The following is a 19601-nucleotide window of genomic DNA, read 5'->3' as shown; positions in this document are numbered from 1 at the left end:
TGGGGAGAGCAAGGCAGAGGGGTGTCCGGCTACTCAGAGGCAGAGGAATAGAGGACAGCAGCATGAGGGTTCATGGGCGATTTTTTAAGGACAAAGAAGAGCCAAGCAGTTTTCTAGGTCGGCAGGGATAAAGCCAACATATAGGGAGAGAATGACAAATGAAGATCCATGGAGAATGGTTTGTTGGGGAAGATGGAGAAGTTGGGGTTAAAGGTGTGTTTTTTGGGGGGAGTAGAAAGAGGGCCATCTCTTCATCAGGGACCATTGTAAGGAACTGATGGAATATAATGTCAAAAGGTGGACTGTGATGGCAAGGGGGTGATTGAAGGTTCTCAAGGCAAATGATCTCCAGGCTCTCAGTAAAGTACTGAGGTGAACGCGAGAGAGAATGGCAAGGAAGCTGAAGAAAGAGGCCACAGTCTGGAAGAGGTGGGACGGGTATTCCAAGGAGGCTTTTCTTGGTTGGAAAGGATGCCATCTGCAGCTGGTCAGTGAGGGACAAAGGACCCTTCTGCCTTGCTTTCCACCACCTGGACTGAGTCCCTTCTCAGCAGCATGCAGAAGCAGAATTGTCAAATGCAGCTGCCCACCTCTCTCCACTCCTCACCACGTTTTAGGAGTAAAGGACACTTGCAGAGGCAGAACAGGGCAAGGAATGGGTCAGTAACATCTCACATTTTGATGACACTCTGAAGGCATCAGGGAGGATGGAGAGGAAAGATTCTGGATTTGGAGTAATATCCAGCCTTTCCCTCTTAAAACTGGGTGGACTCAGGACAAAGTTCTTGAATTCTCTTAAATCTCTGAAAACTTTGTAAGACCTACCTACTCAGCTATGTTAAGTAATTCTTGGTGGAAGGAATTTTTATACCAACGAAATCATAAATACTTGATCATACTAGTTACATACATGTATCACTAAATTTTATTGGTAATACACAGAAATGCTCAGGATTCATGTCGGTTACTTTATATTTTAAAATGTTGCTGAAGTTGTTCCAAAGTGCTTCAAATGCATAATTTCATTTGATCCATATAATACCATCAAGCAACGATTAATCATTCCTTTAGAAATAAGGGAAACTGAGGTTCAGAGAAGCCAAGGAGCTCACTTTAGGTCACACAGCTAGTAACTTGTGGAGTTAGTATACAATCCCAGTTTTTATAAATAAATGCAAATGAAGAGATTGACCAAAAACCTTCTTTGGCACCTCCTCTGACACCAATGTCACTTGTTACAATCAATGAATCTTAATGGATTAAGTGTCAACTATGTGCCAGACAATGTATATTATTATTAAATTTTAAAATTTTAATAAGCAAACACAGAAAGACTATTATTATTGTTTAAAAATAAATTATGAGATTATAACAAATCAAAGTATGGAACAACCCCTTGTCCTACTTCAACCTGAAATCTTCATAGTGAATGAAATGTGATATAATCACTGGTCTCTTTTTCATCTACTTCCAATATATTCTGCTACAGTGTCTGGTTCTTCTGCCAGATTACATGATATTACTATTGTAATATTGTCTATTAAGAAAGCAGCTCTGAAAGATTCAAAGGCCAATATTTTTTGGGAAAAAACACTGTAGAGGTGATATGCTAATTTAACAGTCACTGAAATAAATACTAGTATATTTTGATTGCACAGAAGAAAGAATGGTAACGTTTAGAAGGTTAAAAGTATAGGAATAATGAATTTCTAATAGGCATCTGTTTTTTTCTTTCTCAGAGTATTTTGGCTAAAGCCTGATTTGCATGAAAACATAAATAACTTCTTGCTTTAGACTTAAGAGCATCAGGAAGCTTTAACAGATGGTCTGATTTAAAAATCATTTATTAATATAATTCACGTTTAATCAAAATGCTATCAAATTTCTTCTTTAAATTTAATCATGATGTTAAATACAATGCTTCTATCTTAAATATTTTTCTGTTCTTTGCATTCAGAAGTCAAAACTCTTGAGTCTTTCACCCTTTTTAATTTGCTTTGGTATCTCTGACCATCTTACTGTGACACTAACTAAAATTAAAACCAGAGAAATGGCTTTCCTAAAAATCACAAAGTTTAATGCAAAACCACAAAAACATGTTGAGAAACTAAAAAATTGCATTTTAAAAAGGTACCTAAATGAGGTTGAATTAGCCAAGTCTTTTATGGCTCTAAACCTGATAATCTTCATAAGCTTATGTCCCTCAACTCTGAATTTTATCTCTTTAGGTTTTTAAAAATGAAGCAACAGTAGGGCTAGGCTTTCTAAGCTTCCAACCATTTGGATTCAGTTAATGGAAGGAGATGAGAAGCTCTGCTTCTTCAGCCCATCTCCCAACCAAACCATAGGTGAACACTGAAGGAAAAAGAGAAATAGGAAGGAAAGCAATATTGACCATTTCTTTCTGCTCCTTACATACTTATTGACCTAAGTTCACATACATCCTTTTCTCCAGCACAATCCTTTTTTCACCTCCACAGAACATTCATTGTTGTTTTATTTTTATTTAAATTAAATTTTATTTTTCAAATGAAAATCTGTCTTCTCTTCTTACAAGTAAAATAGAATTCCCTGCTAAAATTGCTAAAATTGAAAGCAAAACTTTCCCATAACAGCAGGTCAAAACACATACACACATTTCTCAATCTGAACTCTTGAGTTCATCAGCTCTCTACCAGAATGTGGACAGCCTGTTGTGCCACAGATCTTCCGGAATTGTGGTTGGTCTTTGCATTGATCTGAGTCTCCAAGTCTCTCAAAGTTGACTCTTTACAATATTGTTTTTAGTATATGATTTATTTTCCTGATTCTGTTCACTTCATTCTGCATCAGTTCATACCAGTCTTCTCAAGTTTTTCTGAACCTATTCCATTCATTCTTTCTAACAAAATAATCATATTTCATTCATCACATTCATACAACTCATTTAGCCAATTTTAGTTTTCAATTCTTTGTAACCATGAAAAGATCTGCTATAAATATTTTTTATTTTGTGAAATAAATATATTTGATCTCTTTAGAATACAGATTTAGGAATGGAATTGTTAGGACAAAAAGGTATACACAATTTATATGTTTTTTTGTTTGTTTGTGGTTTTTTTTGGCATCATGCCAAATCATTTTCCAAAAAGGCCAGTTCACAGCTCCATTAACATATTTACACATTAATATACTTGTTTTCCCACAGCTTCCATTGCATGTCATTTTCTTTTTTTGTCAACTCTGCCAATCTGATGGATGTGAGGTAAAATTCCAGAACTGCTTTAACTTCCATGTCTCTACTTATTAGTGATTTAGAGTATGCTTTTACATAATTGTTGTTAGCTTGGCTTTGTGAAAACCTCTTTTTAAATTATTGTTTAGCCATTTAATTAATTAATTAGGGAATGCCTCTTATTCTTATAAATTTTAATTTGAATATCTTGAAAAGGGATTTTTATCAGAGAAAATAGCCATAAAGATTTCCCCAGTTTACAAACTTCTCTTCTAATTTTAGCTGCATTGATTTTGTTCATGCAAAGTCTTTCTTATATTATGAATCTGTTATGTTCTAATGATGAACCTTTCTATTTCTTAATCATACCAAATTGTTTTTGATGATGTAATATAGTTTGATATCTAGTAGTATTGGACCCCTTTTGTACTTTTTTCCATTAATTTTCTTGATAAGTTTGACCTTTTTAGATCTCCTGATGAATTTTGTTATGGCACTGAATAAGCAAATTAACTCAGGTAGTATTGTCATTTTTATTATATTTGCTTGACCTACTTTGAACCATTAATATTTTCCAATTTGTTTATATATGTCTTTATTTGTCTTAAGAATGTTTTGTAATTGTGTTCATATATTAGTAATTTAAAAAGAATTTCTATTCCCATATCTTTCTGCTGGATTTTGTTGGTAACATACAGAATTGCTGATGATTTGTGTAACTAATAATAGTAATAGCTAACATTTACATAGTGCCTAATATGTGCCAGACAAGGTCCTAAGTGCTTTACAATTATCTCTTCTGATCTTGACAATAACACTAGGAGAGAGGAGCTATTATTATCTTCATTTTACAGATGAGGAAACTGAGGCAAACAAAAGTTAAGTGATTTTTATCACAACTAAGTGTTTGAGGCTGAATTTGAATTCAGGTCTTCCCAATTCCGGGCCAGTTCTCTATTCACAGAATCTTTTACCTGCCTAATTTATGGTTTAGATAAGGTTTTTTTTTTTGTATGCAATGTTGATTATTACTATATTTCTAATTGTTTTAATTAGCTTTTTAGTTAACTAGGGTTCATATTATCTATGAAGAGTCATAATCTTGTTTCTTCTTTGCTTAAGCTTATTCCCTCAATTTATTTTTTCAATCTATTGCTACAACTGGCATTTTTAACACTATATTGAATAGTAACAGTCATACAGGGTACTCTTGCTTCATTCTTGATGTTACTGAAAGGCCTCTCTATTTTATCACCATTATTATTATTTTTATATTTTATAACTTCACATTTTTGTAAATACTTATACATTTCACTTAGAATGTCAGTTTTATTGAAATATAATTTGGTGAAATAGCTCCCAAATAATTTTTCTGCATTGATTGTGAATTTACTTCTTCATTTCTGATACTGGTAATTTGGTTTTCCTCTTTTAAAAAAATCAAGTTAGCCAAAAGCTTATCTATTTTTAGGTTTTTTCCTTTAAAAAAAAAAACTGTAGCTAGGGGCAGCTAGATGATGTAAAGATAGAGCACCAACCCTGAAGTAAGGAGGACCTGAGTTCAAATCTGGCCTCAGACACTTAACAACACTTCCTAGCTGTGTGACCCTGAACAAGTCACTTAAACCCAATTGCTTTAGCAATTCAGCCAAAAAAAAAAAAAGTGTAGCTTACTAGTTTTATTTTTGAAATCAAAATTTTTTTTTGTTTTCAAAAATTGCCTCATAAGTGTTCCATTTAATAAATATTCTATCTTATTACCTATAAGTTTTTAAATTAAATATAAATCAAAACAGAATAACTTATTCCAGAACCATTTGCATTTGAGTCACATCAAAACAGTCAAAATGAGATGATCGTGATAATAATACTGACAACAACAAAGACACACAACATATAAAACTATCAGGGAGAAACTATAGCTGTGAATTTCAAGACTTTTAAACTTCTTGAAACCTAAGCTCAATGATAAGAATAACTTTGAAGTAATTAACACCTATCTCTTACCTGCCATCATTAACTTTTACAATTGAAAAATGAATAACAGATTTAGAAAATATCCAAATGAAAATACATGTAATGAAATAGAGGGTTCCTTGACTGAAGCAGCTTTAGAAAGATTAACATTTTTTCACTGAGTAAAGGGAAGAGATTTGAGCACATGTAATTTTAACTTCTTTTAGACATTACTTCATAGAGCACTAGTAAAGGCTGATAAGATGTATATATTCCTGGATTTGTTGAATTTAAACAAAAGGGTTCTTCTCAGATAGAACCTATGAAGATCCAAGTATAGAATCAAAAAAGCCTTCATGGGTGATAACCAATTCAACTTAACCAACAATATGTTGACAAAGAACAGTTAAGTCGTATGCATGTTTACAAGAACAAATAATAATTTTTTTTTCCATCAGAGATTACAAAAAGATTATTAACCTTAAGGAGCCTGGAGAAGCACTGAAAACACAGATTTTGCAAGAAAATGGTAAAAACCATATAACAAATAAGCTGTAAACTGCAAAAACTTCGCATGTACTGATATCTTGAAAGATATGACCAGATATTAAGAATTATAAACCAGAAATTCCTTATCCTTCATTTACTAAGAGATGACAAATATCTGCATTATAAGACCTAAAACCTAATAGTGGTTTCAAATGGCCTTTTCTCAGTCTTCATTCTTCTTGACCTCTTTGTAATATTAGACATTGTTGATTGTTTTGTCCTTCTATATTGTCTCTCTTCTCTGTTCCTTTTTAAGTCTCTTTTGCTGGCTCTTTATGTCATCTTTACTAAGATGTCCCCCAAAGCTCTGTCTTCAGCCCTCTTCTCTTTTCCCTATATACTATCTCACTTAGTGATTTCATGAGCTCCCATAGGGACAATGGTCATCTCTATTCAGATACTTCTCAGATCCTCAAGTCCATTCTTAAATGTCTTTTCTGCATTTTAGCCTCAAATCAAGAACTGTCTTTTACACACTCAAAACAGCTGCCCAACATCTCAAAGTTAACATGTCCTGAAACTACTCATTATTTTGCCTTCCCTTCCCAACCTTTCCTATTATGGTCAAGGGTCCTCGCAGTTAAGAGACTTCCCTCAGTATCTCCCTGTATTTTGTTTTGCACACACCCAACATTTCCAATCTGTCCCAAAACTTCTGTGTTGTTTTCTCACTCTCTCCCGGTCCACTTTCCCTCCTCTGCATTCGCAGTCACTTCTCGGTGACATCCTCATCCCTTGGTTGGCCCTCCTGCTGGAAGTCTCTTGCTCCTGCTGCCCCACTACCACACTAACTCCTTTAGTGGCTCCCCATTGCTACTGGGCCCAGATGTTCCTCAGCTGGGTCTTTTGTTTAGCTCCCGCCTTTTTGGTTTCCTTCCTATGCTGCATAATTTGGCCACACTGACTGACCTGCTTGGCTCCTCTTCTGACTCTGTGATGGCCTCCTGGCCATCTCCACAGGCTCTCCTCCTCTATGCGGTTTGGCTTCCTTCAAGGCTCGAAATCCCTCATCTGTGGAAACCTTTCCTAGTTCCCCTCACTGCCTTCCTTCTGAGATTATCTTTTTTCTTCACTCTCTGGAGCTTATATTTATATAACAATTTACCTGATGAAATCTCCCTCATTAAAATAGGAACTCCCTGAGACCAGGACCACTGTTTTTGTCTTTATTTGTATCTCCAGGGCTGGGCACATAGTAAGCACTTAATGTTTACTGAATGATTAATCCCAAATATCTCCAAGAATGAAATACTCATCCTCTCTGCTACAGGATTTTTGTCCCAAATATGCTTTTACTTTATCTAGAGAAGATGAGTTGTCATCGCAATACTTTTATTCAATTACAAAAAGCAGTCATTGCACATACCTGCACAATAGCTCGCAGTACATTACACACATAACTAACACCTATCTTCCAGAAGTTTTGTGAGGCTTTGCAAAGTGCTTTGTAGATTTTAGAGTACTCAGTAAATGCTAGCTGCTATTTATGTTTATCCATTTTTTTTAGGGTATCTTCTCTTCTCATTTTAATTGTTTGATTCTAATTCACTGATGCAGAGAGAATATACCTGAATTCTAAACATCACTGATATGAGAATGTAGAGAGGAGCTTTTCAAAAGGCAAGAGGAGGAGGAGAATCAGCTTTTAGGTGAGGTCAAAGAGCTGAATTCTGCCTGGTCTTCAAAGCAACATAGGAAATGAAATCCCACTCCACTGAAGGCTCACAGAGAAATGAATCCCATCGACCTTACGACCTGCATAAAGTACTTGGGCGGCTTTTCTCCTGCACGGCCGTGATCCATCTTGCAGCACTCTCTCACAAATGCAGCAGTGACAGCCTCTGCCAGGCTTGGTACTATAGTCCTCGGACTTCAATACCACTTGCCCAGGCTTCCGCCTGATTTTGTGGCATTCCCTTTGGGCCCTGCACCTGATCTGCCAGCTTAGGCTGGAGTTGGGGAATCAAAGGCCGGGAAGACCAATTTTATTGATTACACCATAAGTAAAGTTATCGATGACAGACATCCATAACAAAGAAGATCATGAAGCCTGCACTGATGTCCAAGGGATGCTACAGCCATCATGGGGAAGTGAAGACCACTGGCTTTTACATACAAATTTACATCTAGGGCAAGAGGCAGGAGCAGTTAAAGGACAGAGGAGGCCTCTAGGACAAGAGCCCAGGTAATTATCTTCACCATTCCCAACTTACTAACCTTCTCATATCTGACTCCTCTCCCACACTCTATCTCCAGCTATAAGGATCCATTTGCTGTTCTTCAAATATAACACCCCATCTCCTGACTCCATGTTTTGCACTGGCTGTCCTCCCGTGCCTGGAATCTTGTACTATCTCTGGCTTCCTTCTACACCTTCACAAAGTCTACCTTGTGTAGGAGGCCTTCCCTAGTCTTCTGAGCTGATATTGTCCCTTTGGAGATTACCTTCCACACAATCTCTGAGAGTATGTATACATGCGCGTGCACACACACACACACACACACACACACACAAAAAAATATGTGGATGTATGTCTACTTACTTACCTGCTGCTACCTCTTATTACAATGTGAACTACTTGAGGGCAAGGTATTTTTGCTTCTCTATATATCCAGCACACAGCATAGTACCTGCCAGAGTAAGTTCTTAATCAATGCTTATTGATGAATTTCCCTTTTTCCTCGACTTCATCCTAACTGTCCACCCTCTCCCACCCCCAAAATATTTCTGCTCTTTGTAAATAGGGCCTATGTTAATTTTGTGCCTATACTTTAAGCACCAAGGACAGTAACAGGGCTTTACGTAACAGGGCTCAATAAAAATGTTTTGTTGGCTTCAGATTAACAAAAAATTAAGGAGATGGAATGGGAACGAGGACTTGATCTGAAAGAGAAGCAAGGCTTACTTAATTAGGAGGAAAAGGAGAAAGACTCTAGAAGAAAGAGAGGGACTTTAGGGGAAGACAAGAAAGAAGAAAGAAGTTGATAAGACAAGGTAAAGGAAGTTGGGTGTGGTTGTTGAGGTGTTAATGAAATGAGATGTTGTCAATGATGTGAGGGGGGTTCACTCAAGATTTCCTTTGGCCTCCTCAGAGCCTCCTCTTTTCTTATTGCACAGTGAAGCCTTTCTTCCAGTTTTAAAAATTGTGTGCACTTGTAACAACTTATACATGAAGGAAGCCAGAAGGACAACATCTAGTTTCATTTTGGAATGGTTTTTTTGGGAAAAAAGGGTTAGTAATAATAATAAAACAAGACAAGAGTAAGTCATGTGAGTTATGCAAGGTTTAGCTGCAGTGATTACCATAGCAACACCACAGCCACAATATGTACAAAATACACCTAGCACCCTTTACAACTTCATGTGCCAATGTTCTGTCATAATGAGTCCTAGAAATCTACATTAATGAAAGCAATATACTTGGTTTGGTAGAGATAGGTCATATTTCCCTCCTTTTAAATACTATACTAAATAAATGATATGGGTTAAAATATATGAAAGTATATTTTGTTAGATATATTTCTTATCCTATTTTGTGGGTTTCTTCAAGTTACACACAAAAAACCCATGTTCCCTCTCTCAGAGAATACCATGTCAATCTGCATTAAAAAAATTATAATTTAATTCATCAGGATAAAAGATATGAAGGGATCAAGCTGGGTTGCCCTTTAGAATCATAACATATGTAAACAAGAGAGTATAAATGTGATTTTTTTTTTAATGTGATCAAATTGTTTTGGCAAAGCCTCCCAAATGTACACATAATGTCTACTTTCCTGCTTCTTCTTTTTATTAAAGAAAATGTGTCAGCTGAAAAAGGGGTGATGACTGGTAGCATCACACTTTAAGGCTTTTCCATTAAAATGCCAAAAGCATGAAAGCAATTTAGCATACCAAGTCAGAGGTAATTTTTTCTACACTTAGTATGTGAAGAATGTGTCTTGAATACTCTGGTGTGAAACCATTATTAAATAAAGTGTTGAAAGTTAAATGGCTCTGTACAGCACCTATCTTTCAGTTCATCTTCACTAAAAGAAGACTTCAGGAGCATCTATTACTTTGTGTGTACAGGTAGGGACAAATGATGCCCTAGCAAAAGACCATTTAACAGAAAGAATGTGAAAGGCCTGATCTTTGGTTTGTAGCTATGATTATCTACTTTTTCCTTAAGGTCTATTATGGAAAAGACATATGTCTTTGAATATATGTGATATACTGTGATTCAGCAGGGAGGCTTTAATTGTGGGAATGAAACAGAACCTCTAATAATCTAAGAATGAAGTGATGATTTCATGGTACCATTCACAAACGTTTCTCAGGGGGAACCACTGAATGTCTTAGGGCTTTCTATCTCTTTTCATTGTGCCATTATTGCAGGGCACCAATGGACCTTATGGCCATTCCTAAGTCCTGTTTTATTCTTGCCTTCACCCACCTATCCCCTTATTCCAGTTATACATCTCTCTGAAAATGCCTCTTATGGAACTTCTGGGGCATAATTTATTGCTAATAATAAATTATTGCTAATAATAGAGTGCAGCCTACATTCAACCTTTCTCCCTCTATCCATTGATTTTTAGGTAAATACCAGCTAATTCTCCAGAGATTGTGGTATTCTTTGACTTGTAAACATTCAGCATTATTAGAAGACTATTGGAGTCTTTAAAAGCAAAGAGCAATTTTTGAAAGATAATTTGGCTTGTTCTTTTCTCCTGCTCAAAGCAGGGCCCAGTTCACTGTCCATCTGTAGTTTCTATGCATCCAATGATATATCACATCTTTGAACAACAGGAGCTCTCCAAACCCTTGGATTTTCTTTCATGAATACAAAGCCCCATTTTATTTCATTTTTTTTTTTTTTGGGTGACTGACCATAGAGTTCATTCAGGAGGCTCAGCAATGAGCAAGGCCTTGATGCAATAAGTAAAATATCATTCCCAAAGATCATCTAAGAGAACTTTGCCAGCCATGGCACTGTGCTGATAGAACTACCCAGAGACCAGGCACTGGAACAGAACTTTGTGGAAATATCATGAGAGAAGTGACAAATACTCTCACTTTTAAGTCATGCTGTACAGTTTAGAAAGCTCTTTCCTCATTACAACATTGAGAAACCAATGATGAGCTCTTCTAATTCATGCTTCTCTGAGTTTATGCTAATATAAGCACTGTTATTTTCTCATTATAAATAAGGAATTGGAGGTTCAGAGGTTCAGAGGTGTCTGATTATGTAAATAGTAAATGTCAGTTGGGACAGTACCCCAGCTCTTCTGACTTTAGTTACTGACTTTGAGAAATCTCAGTTTAAAAAAAAGTAGACATTAAAATACTGGTATTTTATGATGTAAATCATCTAAATAACCAATCTCTCCTCCCCCCCCCAAAAAAAAAACTGTAGTATACACTAGTAAGTTAAAGAACTGTATTGTAAAAATGATAAACATCTGGTATATTTAAAGCCATATTTCTATGCAATTGCTTTCATATATGAGGTTATTATTGAATATGGATAATGAGATTAAAGTATGTCAACTGCAATCACATCATTATTTCAGAAACAACTTTCATATCATGACAGTTTTTGCTATTTTAGTTTAGTTGTACTTTGGTTCATCATTTAACATACCAAATAAGAGAATATATCAAGCTATACAAAAATCATTCAGGGCATATTATCATACCTGTTAATCAAAAGAACAAATCACTGAGTATTTTGAAAAAAAATCTAAGAGTTTCTCAAATTCACATGTGTTCACAAAATATCTTGCTTGAAAAGTTTATCTGTGAAGTGCTATTTTCTCCCCCCATCCCATATTAGAAGAACCTAGTTAATATTACAACAAATTACTATGTGATCCTAGATTTCCAAGTCCCCAAAGATATGGTTATTATTCCAAGCACTAAGTGACACTGTAGTCTTCAACACAAGAAAAGAATATGTATAATTTTCTTAGCAGATTTGATCTACATAAGCAAAACATTGATTTACTAGGATATAAACAACAGAGTGATAAATATAGATTTGGTGACTTGATTGCCTTGGGCTACTTCCCTTAGGCCTGTTTTGGTCCTAATTAAAGGCCACAAAGTAACCTCCTACTAAGTCATGATAAAGTCAGGCACTATCTTTCTCCTGCTTTATTCCATTTCTTCCCTCCCCATAAAAAGAATGGGGTTAAAAAAATAAAAGCTTCTAATTATGGAAAAGGAATGGTAAGTTTTCACTCCCTTGATACTATTGAAGACCTAAGCTTAGTCACATCAGCAAATAACAGTTACAGAGTTAGGTTCTGTTTGTATCCCTCTCTTCTTCTCTCCTTCTCTCCTCTGTCTCTCTCTCTTACATAATAGCTTTTTATTTTCAAAATACATGCAAAGATAATTTTTAACATTTACCACCTTTGCAAAACCTTTGATTCCAAATTTTTCTCCCTTCCTCTTTTCCCTCTCCACTCTCCCCTAGACAGCAAGTAATCCAATATATGTTAAACATGTACAATTCTTTTATTCATATTTTCACATTTATCATGTTGCACAAAAAAATATCAAAAAGAAAAAAATGTGTTTCTCCATCTCTTGAAGGATCATGGGATTTTAAAACATAACCCGTGCCTCTGGGATGCCAAGGAAAAGAGGAAGGATGCATTTCACTTGGGAGTAGGGGGTTCCATGGAGAGAGATCAAAGACTTGTGCTTTGGGCTGTCTGCCTTCATTTGTGTCTCTGCACATGGACATGTTTGTTTCTGGAGGAAAATATGTATGTTTCTGGGGACATATGGTAGACTCTGTTGTATGATCCTTTAATGGATAATTCAATGGGTTAAAGATAGGGGATGTTAGAGAATATTTCAATACATAAAAGTGAGTTTTTGGATTGACAGCAATAGTTTAAAACTAAAATCTATTCTGCAACATGGCTGTTTAATCACATATAATTCATGATGTTTATTTTTAATGACTAGCAAAGTATGAGTTTTCTTTCCAGTGGCTTAAGAAACATGAGCAGAGTAATTACATATTTCCCACTCCAGAAACAAAAATTCTTCCTATCAGCATTGGGTTAGTTAATTCATCTTCTACTGCCTTGCATGTAGAAGGAGTCAGCTGATTTATCAAGTTCATCTCTAAGTGCAGGCCTCCTTTTTGGATAAAAACACTGTAAGATCACTTCTTTGTACAGAGGTTACCCAGTCTGTGGTTCCTCATTGTGCAAGTAAAGAAATGACTTCTGAAGTGGTTTGTTTTTTTTTAAGCTACACTATAAAAAAAATCAAATCTCTTTACTTTTTTCTTAAAATCCTTAACATTCTATAAAAGTACTTTAATTACAAGCATGACACAATTGAAAGACATCCTAAATTAAGTCTTACCTTAGTTCTACCTTTATTTACTTTTAATATAATTATCCTGACGAAAGATATAATTATAGCATTATACCAAATTACCAACTCATGTTTTCCTGTATTTCCGTAAGTGGAAAGACTCATTCCACATATATAATATATATGTGTATATATAAATATAATATATATACACACACATACACACATATATCAACAAATCTACAAATAAAATAGCCAAATTAATAAAAAATAAGGGATTCAACTCATAATTCCAAAATAATTAAGAAATAATTCAGAATTCAGAAGATATTCAAGAAATATAAACAGAATTAATCTTTCATTTGGAAATATGGTTTACTGAAATACAAGTAGTGTCTACATAATAATACAACAAAAAACTAACTTAAAAATAGTCAACTGGTAAACTCAATAAAAAATTCAGCAAAATTTGATATTTGGCACTGTGTAAACAGATTGAAACTTGTCAACCTTTTTGTGGGGTGTCACTGACTGAATCAATGTTTCACCTTTGCCACCCTCTTTGATGTTCATGGCACCCAATTAGGGCTCTTACAGAATAGAACAATCTCTCATTTTTAATACATAAATCTGTCATTCATTAAGAATCATACAATGAAGTTTCTCCTTCCCTAAAAGGGAAATGTTTCTGAATTCCATACATACATACCTACATATGTATGTATTATATCAATGTGTATATAGACATAACATTCACATATACATATATGCACATAGACAACTACCCAAACCAACTTGTTTCCCCTAAGTTATAATGCAAATTATTCTAAAATAATTTAATCATTTTTCCTTCCCTGAAACAGGTAAGGATGCCAAAAGTTCACAGACAATGAATAGATATGGCTTTGAATAGTCACTTATTAAAGCATCACCAATGTTAACACTCTGTATGAACATCATTTTTAAAAAGGTTTATCTTTCAAGCAGGTAACTTGACTTCTGAATCTCATACATTTCTGCGGGAAAAACAAAGACAAACAAACAAACAAACAAAAATACAAAAATGAGTAGACAGCTGGGCAGGCTCAAAGAGGCAAATTCCGCTTGCCCTTACATTTACAAGGGGACACAACAAGTACATGTATAAGTATAAAAAAAGGTAAACTGAGAGGGGGAAAAAGTATCAGAAACTGGGGGGCATCAGGAAAAGTTTCACAGAAGATGTAGTCCTTAAACTGAGACTTGAAGTGAGGAGGCAATGCTTTGCAGGGAAGAGAGACAAACTGTAGGCATGAAGACTGGAGGTATTGATTGAGTTCTCAGAGGGAACAGTTGGTAAGATTTATCCTGAACATACTATGCATTAAGAGGAGGAATGAAGTAAGTAGAAGAGTTGTAAGATTTAGACTGTAGGGAGCTTTAAATAATGAGAGTTTCTACTTTATGCTATAAGGCAATAGAGAACCATTTAAAATTTGTCTATATAAATTTTCAGATTTGCAAAGGTTTGGATTGGATAGCTAAAAAATAATCCTGTCTAAAACATCTATTGCTTCTATTGAGGCAGGAGAAATGCACTCCCAAGACAGCCATGCTCTTTTTTACATGGATCTAATTGTTGGGAAGTGTTTCTGTAGAGCAAGCTTAGATTTGCCTCTTTATAACTTCTACTCATTGTTCATGGGTCTGCCTTTTTGGGACAAGCAGAGAAATCCAATTCCTCTTCCACATGAAATTCCATCAAATATGTCAGTCAGTCATGATTTTTCAGGCCAAACATTAGCAGTTTAAACCAAGGCTCCTGGAGGCTCAGCTTCAGCCTTTTCCTTCTCTACCCTAGTTATCCTTCTTTAAAATTTTCCAGTTTTCAATAAGTCCTTCGCTAACAGAAGGGCCAGATTGAACCCAATGCTCTCTCTGCATGGGTCTTGATCAGGGCAGTGAGTACAGAAGAGCTTTGGTCACTTTACTTCTGGACAGACACTTCTTTTAATGTATCTTGCTTCTCCTGGCTGCCTTACTGCAGTACTGAATCATACTGGGTTTGTGATCCAAGAAAATACAAGAATCACTTTCAGTCTGATTATATGTTTTCCATCATATATTTGTGAAGTTGAGTTTTCTGAACTCACTAAAGACCCTAATTTATCCTTACTAGATCTGTTTTATTTAGCTTTAGAGTATGAAACTCAAATAGAAAGGGGGGTCACTAATTTGCATGGTTTGCACACTGATGGCATTTCAGAAGGTAACATTACCCATATTTTAATGCATTTATACTTATTTTGTTAAATGCTTCCCAATTACATTTTAATCTGGTTCAGGCAGCTCCTTTGACACCTCTGCTCTAGAGCATCAAGATCTTTTTCTAACCTGTCATCGAGTGTTAGCTAATCCCTTACAGCTTTGTGTCATCTGCAAATTTCTGGAATTCTGTGAATCTGTAATTTGATAAGTTTGACACCTATGTGTTTATTCAAGCCAAACTACATAGTACCAAGGACAGAGTCCTAGGACAAACCATTGGAAACCTCAAAGATGACATTGAGTTTTTAATGAATATTCTTTAGGACCAACCATTGAACCAATTGTGAGTCCACCAAACTATGCTACACTTCAATCTCATCTACACTTTCCCCCCACATCAATAACATGAGAGGCACTGTTACAGGGGGACCAGGGAGAAGGACTTCCCTGGCATAGTAAATTCCTGGATGAAGAAACTCCTTCTACAAATGTGACTGACATCTTCTTTGAAATTTTATTTTCAGAGAGTTGCCTAGAACACTGAAAGGCTTAAGTGACTTGCCTGTCTAAGATCACCAATCTTCTGTGGCTTGGAAGTGAAACTTGAACCTAGATCATCCTGGTTTCAAGAACAGCTCTTACTCTATCTGTTGCTCCACACTGCCTTTCTGCTTTGCTGAAATCTACAGCAATTACATATAAAAGCACGCTCCTGATCGATCTAGTAACCCTGCTAAAAAAAGGAAATGGACATGATTTGTATGGCATGATTTGTCTTGATGAAACCATGGTGGTTTTTGTGATCACTCTTTTCTTCTCCAAATATCCTCCAACCGTCCCTCCACTAATGCATTCTAAAATGTGGCCAGTGATCAGGCAAGTTTACTGGTCTACAGTCTGCAGATTCTATTCTCTTTCTTTACGCTCTCTTCTTTCTTTCTTTTTTATTTTTAAAGATTGGGCAGCATTTGCCTTTCTCTAATCCCAAGACACCTCTGATGCCCCCAGTAGTCTTTTAAACATCACTGATAGAGTCTAAGCAATTGTATTTACCAATTTGTTCAGTATTCTGGGATGCAAATCTTCTAGAACTGACAATCTGAACTGATTCACAGAGGACCTAGATCAGTGGTCCTCAAAGTGTAGTCCAAAGAATTGTTGGGGTCTCTGAAACCCTTTCAGAGGGTTTACAAATTCAAAATTATTTTTTATTTCTAATATAGTAAACAGCTATAAATATAACCCATGTGAACAAAAACTCTTTGAACAGATCCTCAATAGTTTTTTTAAACAACATGAAGATACTGAGAACAAAAGTTTGAGGACCACTGACCTAGATACTCTGTTAGTATTTTTGTTTGTTTTCTGGTATTATCCTTTCCAGCCCAAAGATAATTTTTCTTGGAAGAAAAAGAAAAAACATATAAGAGTTGGTCATGACTGCTTTATTTCCATTATTTCTTCTAACATAGTCTTTCCATGGGAAATTAACCATCTTCCTATCTGAAGAAACCTCTTTATTATGACTTACTCTTAATTAATTAAATTATCCATGCATTACTAGTCTCTGTGTCTCAACTGATACATTAAATATACTGTGTTGAAAGAGATCAAATTCTTTCATCCTAAGACAAGAGGCAAGATCTTACAGAATTATCACCATTTTTTTTTCTTTTCCTCTCTGTAAAGTCATTTTTTTCCCTTCAAAAAATAAAGATAATAGAAACCCAGGAAAAAGTAACTCAGATTTTTTGGAAAAAAGGATGTACACATTCTTTTAGCTAGAATAGCTCTTGCCTGAGGCACCGAAGAATTCTAGCAAGAATTTAGGCTTGCCATTTTGTCTCATGTCTATCATCCTTCAAAAAACATTCTGAAAAGTAGCAATAACAAATCAATTTTTATATATAATAGTCTTAAGAGAGCTCCCTAGATAAATGTGTCCCCTAAACAAAGGCATCATCTTTCTACCCTCCTATCTGGCATTTTTTTCTAGAGTTTCATGGTATAACATGAATAAGAATAGTGAAAGAGATTCTAAGAGGACATGTGGAGAAAGAGCCATCATTTTTTCTTTTAAAAGTAGAGAGTTCATTACTAATTGAATTTATATCATTTATGGGAAAGGCACTTTGCAAGCCTAATGCCTTACAGAGTAAAAATTCCCTTTTATAAAGCATCTCAATATCTGTGAAGTCCTTTCCTCACAACAACCCCATGAGGTAGAAAGTGGAATTATTATGATCCTCATTTTAGACTTATTCTAAGAGGTTTAATTATTTGCCAATGAGAACACAAGAGAGCATGAGGCAGGCTTGAAAACTAAGATCTCTTGACTTTAAATCTAACTCTATCCACATGAGGTATTCATTCATTCATTCAAACATACTCTGAACAACTATTACTATCTATAGCATTTGCTAGACCTGAGAGCTATACTTCAGCCCAGAAGTAGTTCATAATCCAGTGGATTCTACACCAACACAGTATGTATTATGTTTCAGGACACTTGTAGTTTCAGGATCTGTGTAATGGAAAGAAGACCCTTCAAATGAAATAATAATAATAATAATAAAAAATTTTGGCCCCCAAATTTTATTAACTATCAAATTTTCATTCTGATTATTTATTTATAAAACAACATAACAATGATTTCATTTAATTATCAAATAGATATCTACAGAGGTAAGGTAGAAGGAATTTAGTTTGATTTTTGGAAATATAATAATTTAATGTGTCCTATGAAAAAACTATCATATTTAGTGATTTTAGTCTTGCAATTACCTGGGATGAACAGCTGTAATATAATCATTACAGATTTATTAATGAAGTTCTTAACTTGGCATATAATTAGACCTATTGAGAATCATATTCAAAATCTATGTCAGTTTGTTTGTTATTTTGTATTAACAATGTATTGAATTGAGTTTTTAATGAATATTCTTTAGGACCAACCATTGAACCAATTGTGAGTCCACCAAACTATGCTACATTTCAACCTCATCTACAATTTCCCCCCACATCAATAACATGAGAGGCACTGTTACAGGGGGTCTACAGTCTGCAGACTGTATTGTCTGCAATACTGTATTAAAAATGTATTAAAATAGCTTGGCAAATTCAATTTTCTATAGGTTGCATATATAATATATATATATACATACATATTTATGTGCAATATATTGTATTGCTTCCCTAGAAAATGTTGTTAAACAGAAACCAGCGTGCAAAGGAATGACAGCAGATCAAGATTATTAATTAAAATTTGGCTTTATAGCCAGTCATAATAGCTTTTAAAGAACTAACTAGAAATGATTCCCCCAATATACAGCATCAGCTTATACTTATATTTTCAAAATGCTATTCAGTTGTATCTGACTCTTCGAGACCCCATTTGGGATTTTCTTGGCAAAGATACTGGCTTGCCACTTCCTTCTCCAGCTCATTTTGCAGAGAAGGAAACTGAGGCACAAACAGGGTTAAATGACTTGCCTAGAATCACAAAGCTAGTAAAAGTCTCAGGCTGGTTTTGAATTCAGATCTTCCTGATTCTAGGTCCTATACTCTGCTCACTGTGCCACTTAGCTGCCCTATTTTTTAAACAAATGGGCTAACAGCTATTCACTAGAGGAGATTGATCAATTTTGTTTACTTTACTCCTTGATAAAGATTAAAGAAAATAGAACCTACCACTAAAGAAGAATATACATTTCAAATAAACTATCCATAAAAAAAGATGTTTTAGAGAAGATATTTTTAATCTTATTAAACCCTCTTAAAGGGGTCTATGAATAGATACCAGGGGATCAATAGGCATCTTACTTGTTGTTTGATAATGTTTATAAATTAAAGATTTTTTTTTACATGGATCAAGTGACTACAGAATCCTAATATTATAGGCATAAAGTACTATACTACAGTACAAACATATTTCTAGCAACTGAAACAGCTGAAAATCTTATAAGGGGATTGTGGTGTAAAAAATATGAAAAATACTCTGGAAAGCACTGATGCTTACTTCCTTCTCCCTTAGCTCCATTCCTCCTACGAATTGCAACTCTTTTGACACATATAAAAGGTCCCTCCCCTAGCATATGGAGTAGATGTTATATACTTCCCGGGATGAGCTATAACTATGCTCATCTCAGGCATACCGGGGAGAAGTGAACTGTCAAAAATTATCTCAATCAGGTAGTTTGGTTAAGGCAGGTTAGTTGTACTCAATCATGATAGATAGTTTATTCTAGCCCCAAACTGCCTCTTGGGAAATCTTGCACGCAAAGGAACAGAAATTCAGTCATTATTAGTGTC

General features: G+C 35.1%; 1 protein-coding gene across 4 annotated transcripts in view; it reads right to left on the bottom strand.

Moving 5' to 3' along the window:
* The window catches only part of ELP4 (elongator acetyltransferase complex subunit 4), a 232574-nt gene that overhangs the window by 91379 nt on the left and 121594 nt on the right, over positions 1 to 19601 (bottom strand). Inside the window, exon 10 of one of the 4 annotated variants that reach the window (XM_031942490.1) lies at positions 13366 to 16023. The exons of the other annotated variants lie outside the window; for them this stretch is intronic. Coding sequence (XP_031798350.1) covers positions 16012 to 16023 — 12 coding nt within the window. The 3' untranslated portion in view covers positions 13366 to 16011. Of the gene's footprint in view, positions 1 to 13365; positions 16024 to 19601 lie in introns of those variants that run through there. 4 annotated transcript variants of the gene reach the window in all.

The sequence above is a fragment of the Sarcophilus harrisii genome, chromosome 6 (genome assembly GCF_902635505.1).
Source record: "Sarcophilus harrisii chromosome 6, mSarHar1.11, whole genome shotgun sequence".
NCBI classification, from domain to species: Eukaryota; Metazoa; Chordata; class Mammalia; order Dasyuromorphia; family Dasyuridae; genus Sarcophilus; species Sarcophilus harrisii.
Note: the sequence above shows the minus strand (reverse complement) of the source record. Positions and strands in the feature narration are given on the sequence as shown.